The sequence below is a fragment of the Haliotis rubra genome, unplaced genomic scaffold (assembly GCF_003918875.1).
Source record: "Haliotis rubra isolate DU_JTF1 unplaced genomic scaffold, ASM391887v1 Scf222, whole genome shotgun sequence".
Lineage (NCBI taxonomy): Eukaryota > Metazoa > Mollusca > Gastropoda > Lepetellida > Haliotidae > Haliotis > Haliotis rubra.
The window spans coordinates 572,527-583,166 of record NW_025766248.1 but is presented as its reverse complement, the minus strand read 5'-3'; the positions used below and the strand labels follow the sequence as shown (position 1 = coordinate 583,166).

Here is a 10,640-nt window from a genome sequence, read left to right as displayed (position 1 = left end):
ATTAAATGATTACTTCCGGTTCCATAAAGTCTAAACTTCCGGTTGAGCAGACCACACGTGGGCAAGTTGTGAAAATTATAGACAAGCAGGACAATATCCAAGCAAAAAAGATGGTTTGTTTGGTTTTTATGTGTTGGTTAGCCGTATAAAATATAAGTGAGACAGGCAAACGTTTCATCAGTAATGTTTGATCAGTATCATATTTTAAATCTCTATAAGCATGTATGTTCAGACTAAGCCTTCTTGACATTTTCAGCTGAGGAGGCAAGCCAGACTTCGGAGGGAATATATTTATAGAAAATCCATTGAAGAAAGGGAAAGAACTATCCACGAAAAGAAGCAGAAAATAAAACAGTCACTAGAAGGTACGAGTTTATGTCATAACATGAGGCGACAACGCAGGCTGTCACTAGTGTCAGACTAAGATTTAGAGACCGTTCATAATTTATGGCTGGGGTGGGTTGGTTGGTTGGTTGATGATTTTTTTATGGAGAAGCATGTACAATGTGAGTGCCCCCCTAAAATTTATGTACAAAGTAAGTGCCCTCTGCATGTCGTGTACAAAATCAATGACTCCCCTTCCATATTTTTAAGCGGGATCTAGTCAAAAGGGCCGAAGGACAAAAGGGCCGAGAAGTGCCTAGTCAAAAGGGCCGATGGAAAAAGTCAAAAGGGCCGAGGTGAAAGTCAAAAGGGCCGAGACAAAAAGTCAAAAGGGCCGAGGTGAAAGTCAAATGGGCCGAACAGAAAAAAAGTTGAGAAAGGTTTTACATTATTTATTGATATAAAGTTATTGACATAAAGCATAATATCAGCATAACATTAATAAAGCATGTAGCCAGGTTTTCATGTAATGGTAATACATATATTTAATCAACACAAGTTCACATAATTAACAAAAATAATATGGCAATTTACACAAGTTCATTCGTTCATAATTTACACAAGTTCATTCATTCATAATTCACACAACTTCATAATTCACACAACTTCATTTGTTCATAATTCACACACTGTTCATTGATTCATTCAAACACACTTGGGGCATACACTCTGGAACACATTGTCAGTAGCGCAGTAGGGCTGAGCTGTCCTTCTTTGTACAGCCGCCAAGCAGCAAAGATTTCAGCCTGGTCAGCAGACGCCGACTTCTTCACAAATCTTGTCAGTTTTCCATCATGGAGGAGCTGGGCGTGGAGTGGCAGGAGACTGGCTTCTTTATGGAGAGCTGGAATCAGCTTGTACAGTCCCAGTTGTTGATCAGATGTCCAAGACATTCATCCGGCGATGCCAACCTAAAATTTAAAAATATTTGTTTATAATATATATTGTTGTGTTAATTATAATCGATTTTGACATTTAAATATCAAATTTAATCATTTTTCGATTGAATGACAAACTATACATACCTTCTACATTGTTGTTGGTGCGGACTGACTGGTTGAATACGCACCAACTGACCACTTTGAAGATGGAGTGACTCATCCACTGTCGCTCCATGTAGTCACAGAGATCAACCAGCTTCTGTGACGACGCTCTCATCTTCAGCTGACGGAAGACAGGTCTGATGTGTGCCGCTGGAAGAAAGGCCAAAGCCATCAGCTTCCTGATGAATTTGTGAACTGCATTGTTCTCGCAATACGCTCTCTAGAAAAGAAAAAAGGAATATGAGTATATAAATATGACAGGAATAGGAACAGAAGATGACTTTGAAAAATGTGGCTATATGAATATGATGCATATACGAATGAATGAATGTGTTACCTGAAGTCCAAGTTCCTGGCAATGTCGCCAGATGGCTTGTGTAAGATGGAATACACAACCGCGTAGCTTGACATCGGGGAGGAGTCGATCAAATGCCTTCCATGTGGCAGCTTCGAAATCCATCATAATGCATCGGACTTGGGGTGGACGGGGTAGGACGTGCAGCATCTTTCGTATGACTTTCACATAGTCGATGGTCCTGCGACGCGACATGAGGATAAAGCAGAGAGGCATCATCTTCATCTGCTGAGCGGCCTTCAGATATCCATGTACAGAGAGTAGTTGATAGAAGGGACTTTTTATAACCAGGGTATTTAGGATTGAAAACTTAAAATATATTTGGTAAATATTTAAGGAAAATTTGAAGTTCAGTTAAGAAGTGTCATTGTGCTGGGAAAGTGCATTGACCAGAGTAACCAGATTCATATCGATTCATTTCCCTTGCATACAACAAATCTAATAAGGGAGATGAGTGGAACACGTGGATCGGGTGACTCATATACCATTTAGGTAGTTACTAGTAATTAAGATACTAAGAATCAGAAAAGGGACACACGTAATAATTCGATTAACCAACCTCTGGCGCCTGACAGTCGGAAGTTTTATTCGGTTGAATGCTTCACGAATGATTTAAGCTCACTAATAAGGTACATTTATGATGGAAGAAATTGATGGTACCGATTAAGTCTTGGAAGAGAGGAAATGATTATAGTTAGTGGTGCAGCTGGAATATGAGTCAGTTGAAAAGGGACTAATGAAAGTAACTTATTAGTCAGATGGGTTATGAGTCATTTTTATATGGGGTAGGACCGATTTACAGGGGGAGGAGCCCGAAAATTGTGAAGAGAATCAAAACTGAGCTGACTGGGAGAGAGCGGGAGAGCTGGGCCCTACCGTTGACTTGAGAGGTTCTCTCTGTATATTGAGAGAATGGCTGAGATGTAATTGTAACTTTAGGAGTTGGGCAAGAAACCAACAAGTTCTTCCATGAAGTTGTGAATTCGTGTTGCATGTAAACTAGGAAAGCTAGGAAGTATCTGAGGACCTTTGTGAAAGAATTCATGCTAAAATAAACAGGACTTGAACACCATACCGGACTTATCCTTGACTATCCATCTTAGCTACATTATCCCCTGGACCAGAGTGGCTAGACAGATTACCTAGGGTGGAAGGGTACAACACCCCGAAAACCTAAGGTAACATTTTAACTATTTTGAATGTCCCATCCACGAACCACTGCTGTGCCATGGATAACTGAGCCAGTTGCCGGTCAGTAGCAAACAAGAGATGCCTCTCTCCCTTCACCCTGACATCAGCACGCAGGAACCCTTCAGGCAGGAAGCTCTCGGCAAGCTGCAATTCATATAATAAATATATTATGCACTATTACAATTATTTTGTGGTGTTACTTAATTCATGTTATTTTATTTACAAATAATGAAACTTAACACAAGTCAAAAGATTACCTCAAATTCCAAATCTTCGGATTCTTTGGCCAAGTTTTTCTCACACCTGTTGGCTTATAATGAGCCAAATATTCAGGGTTGTCTCTGCTCCGGATGGCAGTATTGATCTACCATATCGCTGGTGATATCCTCAGCTATTGACCTGGCAGACTTAAACAGGTCTTAATGCTGCAGTCCTCTTCACCTATAACAACAAGGTTGATTGATCCAATTAAGAATCAATTCAATTCGACATCTACCAATTAACAATTAAGGATGTTCAATTGACAATTTAACTAATCCTAATTAGGAATCAATCAATAGAAAGTACTACTCACCTGAGCTCTTACTTGGATTGAAACAATTTTGCCTGCCTCTGCTGTGTGGCTGTGGTTATGTTTGCCTGGCTTCTGTCTCCTGTTGATTTGGTCTCGCAACAGTTGCCTTACAGGGACGCTTGCTACATCTGTAGTAAATCTTATTCTGAGTGACCTCCTGAAAGATGTAATTAAATAACGCTAATATAACGCCAGAAACAATAACATTAAATATAGAAATATCCAGGTATAGTATGGTTGATATAATAGGATTAAGATGTAACAATACCTTTATTACGTAGGTGAATCCATTCCTGTCTACCAGCTTGGGTTTTGATTTCTGTGAGCCGTCCTGATACTAACGCAGTATGGAGGATCTTCCACCTCCCGCTCCTCCGCAAGAATATCCTCCTCCATTGATCTGTTATGTCAATAAAAATTTGTGTTATTAAAATACATAAACTTGAAAATATATAATACATATAATTGTTTGATCGGCATTAAGTTATATGTTATACATTATGATGTTAAATATACTTACACTTCCTGAACTTCAAGAGTGTCATCGAAAGCAACTGATGGAGCATCTATTGAAGAATCCAACTGGAGAGTGAAGTTGGGAATAGTTGTCTTGCATAAATGACACAAGAAATTAAATTCTTCTCCACTTCTGCATAAGTCTAGGTAGCCACACGAGTCATCCCTGTGCCACAAGTCCTGTGTGTCCATGACTGACATTGATCACACTCTAAGGCATGCTGATTTCTTCTTATAGTCTTAGAGCACTGCACACACTGGACAGCCATGGTTAGTGTTGTGAATGTTGTATGTTGGGAAGCAGGTTATATACCATATTGTCAATTGAAGTGAGTTCATTAGTTGACACACTGAGTCAAACAACAACAAAACAAACATCCCATACGGATTAGTCATGACACTGAGTCCAATGTTCAAATTCCATTGAAAATAACAAAACAACAAACTAAACACTATTCATGCTATTTTACTGCGTAATTTATTAAATTATTATTTATTACATTTTATTTTAATTTCGGCCCTTTTTTCGGCTTTTGACTTTTCATTTCGCCCATTTGACTTTTAGCCTCGCCCTTTGACTTTTTTAACCCATTTCTGGTGTCCCCACAGTGATATTGCTGTAATGTTGCTAAAAACGGCATAAAACCATACTCACTCATGTGGGCATAATGTGTGTCATGTGTCATAATTTTGTGACAACAAATTTATGTCATAACAGACTAGGAACCCATTTACTTCATGTTTCCATGGTAGTGGACTGACATGTTGTGCGAATATGTGAAATTTCTATAGTCCGTTATTCCTAGGTGTCTCAACAACATTACTGACATCGGTAGTCCATTGTGGACAAGAGATACAGTTTTGGTTCTGATAGTGTCAACATAATAATATCTGCAAAAACAATAGTGGTAATGAATGTTTTGGTGGATATTTTTTTTAATAGTGAAGACTGTCCCAAATATATATTCCAATATATGCTGAGCGAGGGAGTAATAGTGAATATTTTTGGGGATATTTTCTTTTTGTAGTGAAGACACACAATGAAGCACACAATCCCAGAAGATATTCCCAAAGTATGCACAATCCAAAAGGTGTTTTGTTCTCTTCATAAACACTTTCATTTAGAAATAGTATACTGAACATGATAATCATGCATTGAGCATATTCTGACATCATGAATATCTCCAGCGGCACTAGATGCTAAAAGGATTATATCAATATTGAACTCTGCAAGATGTAACGAAGGTAACACAATATGTCCTGGGTCAAGGTGGTCTGCATGTAGTTGACATGTTCACTGAAATCTATATGTTTCTGTTTTCAGAGAATAAAACTGTTCCGTTGACTTGAGGAAAGATGCAGTGTACTTGGAAAAGACCCTTGACTGGGAAGGGGATGGAGCTGATGGTATGTAGCAAACACTTCCATTTAGATCATGTTGATTGATGGAATTATTATAAATAAGTTTGTTCAATGATACCTCATAATGTCAAAGCCGTGAAGATTGGGGTTGGAATTGGTCTTCAGCAACCCATGCTTGTTGTAAAAGGCAACTGATGGGATCGGGTGATTGATGCTTATTCTGTTGATCACTGGATTGTCTGCTCCAGACTTTGTTTATTTACAGGCAGCGGCCATATAGCTGGAATATTGCTGAGTGTGGTGTTAAACAGCAAGCAAACAAACAAAATCATGATGTCATTATCTATAAATCAAGATTATAAATATTCTTTTAACATTAAAACCATTAGACATGATCCAAGTACTGCTCAATGTGTCTTATAAAAAAACAAACTATTATAACCATCAACATGCACTGTTGTAAGGCTTTGATGTAGTAGACATGGTTCTGTTCACACAGCCATTATAGCGCTAAGGTGATCGTAATATGATTGTGTTGATATATCTTCACTATGTTGATATCTCTGTGTGGTGTTCAGGCTTGACGACTCATGTTGATGACGAGTACAAGTGGGCTGGCGTGGAGGACCCCAAGATTATGATCACAACGGCCAGAGACCCCAGCTCAAAACTGAAACAGTTTGCAAAGGTTAGCTTGAATACAGTGTGATGTCATGAATGAGTGATATATGTGAAGGAAGTGGGTGAAAATTGTGACAGTTGTTGACCAACAGTTTTAGTCAAGAGGTAGGAAATTTATACAAATGAGAGATTTTCTTGAAAATATGTGGATAATTATATGAAGTGTTAGGGATGTTTCCTTCATTGTTCAGCCTTTGGTATAATCTGTTGTATTGTGTTGATAGATATCATAAAGGTCAGGGTGACATTTTCGGCATGGCCATTGTTGATTAACACTACACAGAGTTGTTATAATTTCAATAAAGATACTTAATGTCAATACATCTTCTTCAATGACATTTCAGGAAATCAAGCTTCTGTTTCCCAACAGCCAAAGAATCAATCGTGGTAATTATGAGATGAAGCAGCTCGTCGGAGCATGCCGAGCCAACGATGTCACAGACCTGATCATGGTTCAGGAGCACAGGGGGAAGCCAGGTGAATAATGTTCTTGATATCCTCATGACACATTTGAAGTCATGATCATCCTCGTTGTATGTCATGGTTCTCAATTTGCTGGGGACACTACTGTACCCGTTGAGTGCAGCCTGAGTCTCTAGTCCAGTTTGTTTTTGTCATTTGGATGACATGTAGTCTGATTGTGTCACTTTGATTTACTCTCAGTAGTACAATTTATACAACAGTGCTGCTCGCATTTGACACAAGGCCATCACTCCACGAAGCGATCGTATAGCTAAGGTGATCGTAACTCCCAGGTTTTAACACAGATGTACGACTGTCGTAGAGTTTCAGTTGTTTGTGGGGGCGGTGGGGTAGCCTAGTGGTCAAAGCTCTCGCCACGCCGAAGACCCGGGTTCGAATCCCCACATGGGTACAATGTGTGAAGCCCATTTCTGGTGTCCCCCGCTGTGATGTTGCTGGAATATTGCTAAAAGCAGCGTAAAACCAAACTCATTCAGTCAGTTGTTTGTGGAACAGGTCCTAATTCCACATAGTAGTGCTACAGTTGATATAAGTCTGAATTATGATTATATTAGCAGTATGATCAATTTGTGGATCGAGCCCAAATCTGTTAGTTCCTGGCATTCAGTTGAAAGTGAATGTGTATCTATGACCTAGCTCTTTAAAAACAGCATTAGCCCCGACTAGAACCACCAGACACACAGACAAACACAGAGCTGTGCTCACACTCATACACATGCATCCATGTTGCTGTGTAAGAGCAACTTCTTTGAATGACATTAATCCCTATTTCTCCACCTGATGTAAGTATAGATTGTGGAATCCAATGCCTGTGTGTTTCAGACGGCCTGGTGGTATGTCACATGCCGTACGGGCCGACAGCCTATTTCACCCTCTCCAATGTGGTCATGAGGCATGACATTCCTGACGTCGGGACGATGTCCGAGGCATATCCACATCTTATCTTCCACAACTTTACATCAAAGTTGGGGAAAAGGGTTAGTGTTCATTTAAACCTTGCTCTGTACCATTTGAACGTATGGTAAACTTTATTAATCCTTTATCTGTCTGTTTGAATTGGTTGACCAGACTCACTGACCTGGTTGACACATGTCATTGTATCCCAATTGAGCAGGTGTATGCTCATGATGTCAATCACTGGATTGTCTGGTCCAGACTTGATTATTTTACAGACCATCTTATGTATCTGGAAAATTGTCGAGTGCCACATTAAGCAACACAACAAACTGTTTGGAATCTAATCTGTCATGTGAATAGTAACCCCTTTTTATATTTAAACACTAGTGATCAGAAATTTGTAATAATCGTTTTATCAAAAAGTTGAAATTATTTACATATGAGTAATGAAAATATAGATACTCATATTATGGAATACCTTCGTATCGGTTTATTATGTGCAATTCTCCACTGTTACAGGTACAAAACATCCTGAAATATTTGTTTCCTGTGCCCAAGGAAGACAGCAAGCGAGTTGTTACATTTGCTAACGAAGAGGATTATGTTTCATATAGGTGAGCAGGAATGTGTTGACAATACTCTACAAGTTAATTGTGTTCCATTTCGGTTGTTCTGTACAGAGCATTAATAATCTGATAAACATTGTTACGTTTTGTGGACAGTTTTTAAACTTCAACTTGATTTTCTCTATTGTTAAGTGGCTAAATAATGAAAGATAGTACTTGATGTTCCCCTGCCTGGCGAACACAACTGCTGATTGGTTGTTGATGTGTCTTAGTTCAATGCAACATATGTTATATTTGGGATTACACTTTCTTAGCAGAGTACAAATTCTAGTACATTTTGCGGTTGAGTACCATCCGGGATTCGAACCCACACCCTCAGAGTCAGGCACCAAATGGCCAGCACACAAAGTCAGCCAATTTACACTTAACTGAGGGATAGACAAAGTCTGCAGTCTAGACTGCCAGTTGTCCTACTTCCATTTTGTGGAAGTCGCGGCGGCTGAGCAGGTTAGGTGGCTGACTTTGTGTGCTAACGATTTGGTGCCTGACTTGGAGGGTGTGGGTTCGAATCCCGGATGGGACACAACCCCCAAAAGTACTAGAATTTGTACTTTACTAAGAAAGTGTAATCACAAATATAACATATGTTGCATTTGACCACTTTCTAAATGGCATTGTGTAATCATGTCTTAATTCACTCATTATGTTAACCTTCACTGTGTAATTCTAAGGGAGAAAGATCCTTAAAGTTTGCTGCTTTTGTTTGCAGTAGTTATTTTAATCCAGGCGCTCCTTGGGCTGATTGCTTTTCTTGCTTAATTCTACATCTGTATGAATCCCAAGACTTGGGACTTAAGGAATCAAAATTAAAAGGAGATGTGCTTGTGATGTCTGTATTTAAAATTTCAGACACCACGTGTACAAATATGTTGACAAAGAGCTGGAACTTAAAGAAGTTGGACCAAGGTTTGAAATGAAAAGTGAGTAATGTTATGTTTGTGTGTTGGCTTAACGCTTGACTTACTGGGTTATCCTGGTGGTTACAGTAAACCTTGGCATGCTGAAGACCCAGGTTCGATTCCCCACATTGGTAAGCCTACTTCTGGTGAGTCCTCTCTTCTCGATGTCTGTCCCTTGTAACTCTGGTTTTGACTGGGTGATTACAAGATTCCAACTGACTTTAATGGTAAATGTTAACCAGTGCTAGTGGTAGGGTTGTTCATTTTGCTGATTGCATCATATCAAAATGTAGACTTTGGGAATAGATGTGAGTATAGTTACATGCCATTTTTAGCAAAACTCGAGCAATATTGTGGCAGGGGACACCAGAATGGGCTTCACCTGTTGTACCCACAAGGGAAATTGAACCAGGAATTTGGCATGATGAGTGAATGATTTAACCACCAGGCTACCCCACTGCTCCCTTGGGCGTAGGAAGTGGAATGTAGGATCAACTGACAGTAGTCTTTCTTGTGGCATATTGCAAGACAGTCCACATTTCTTATTTTTCTGAGCTTGGTGGAGTATTCCATCTTGTTGATAGTTTCTTTTGTTTCATATAACTAACTAGATAAAAAAGACGATGCTTTTCCCAATTTAAAACCATTTTGTCCAAATAATATTCCAGTATATCAGATAATCTTGGGTACCCTGGAAACAGCCGACACAGCAGACGTGGAATGGGTGTACCGGCCATATATGAACACAGCCAAGAAACGCAAGGTCCTCAGCGTTGAGTGACGCAGTCTCACTGGACAAAACAACAGTGCATTATAGATGGAACTCCCTGCTCATCATTGTACTGACAAGGGGAGACAACTCTAATATGCATGATGACTGTTGAAAGGGATAGCCCAGAAGTTGGGGCTTCTTCATGATATGAACTTTATGCAAAGTATAAAACTGGAAGGAATTACAAGCTGATTTCTGTGGAAGTGTATTAGTGTCACAGTGTACCTATTTTTAGGGCTCCTTGCCTCTAGGCAGGAGACCTATTGTAATCGTTCGGATTATTATTATTATTTATTACCTATGATGGCGAAAATATCGGGGTTCATATTTTTTCATCAGATGCACTAGGGTAAAATATCACTTTGTCATGGTGACGTGACGTCATGAACACTGCTATGACGCCACGTTTCACCTGTGACGTTGCGTTCTACATGCGCCGAAGGCGGGTAGCCTGCCTATGTTTGAAAGTAGATTTTGGTTTATTTACCCGAATTTGACAACTTCGGTATAAACAGAATATTATATTCGTGCCCATATCATACTATGTTTACGACACTCGTGCCTAAATATTGGTATATCCCTCGCTCTCGCTCAGGAAATACCAACATTTAGGCACTGGGGTCGTAAACATAGTATGACTGACTGAGTTTGGTTTTACGCCGCTTTTAGCAATATTCCAGCAACATCACGGCAGGGACACCAGAAATGAGCTTCACACATTGTACCCATGTGGGGATTCAAACCTGGGTCTTCAGCGTGACGAGCCAACGCTTTAACCATTAGGCTACCCCACCGCCCCCATAGTATGACATGGGCACTCATATAATATCCTCTATTTATTATTCCGCCAATTTTTG

At 39.6% G+C, this 10,640-nt stretch overlaps 1 protein-coding gene and 1 long non-coding RNA gene across 2 annotated transcripts; one reads left to right on the top strand and one right to left on the bottom strand.

Annotated features, from left to right (window-relative positions):
• Window positions 1-34: 34 nt before the first annotated feature.
• Window positions 35-10,340, top strand: LOC124277490 (U3 small nucleolar ribonucleoprotein protein IMP4-like). Its single transcript, XM_046713193.1, is given in 10 exon segments — window positions 35-113; window positions 257-365; window positions 5,388-5,402; window positions 5,405-5,470; window positions 6,004-6,113; window positions 6,451-6,583; window positions 7,412-7,566; window positions 8,006-8,100; window positions 8,962-9,032; window positions 9,680-10,340. Coding segments are annotated over 10 exon segments (870 nt in total). The 5' UTR covers window positions 35-110; the 3' UTR covers window positions 9,793-10,340.
• On the bottom strand, window positions 761-3,270 carry LOC124277491. The gene is made up of 2 exons (XR_006898837.1): window positions 3,231-3,270; window positions 761-1,295 (listed from the first exon to the last, which is right to left on the bottom strand). It is a non-coding gene; the product is annotated as an uncharacterized LOC124277491 (long non-coding RNA).
• Window positions 10,341-10,640: the final 300 nt, after the last annotated feature.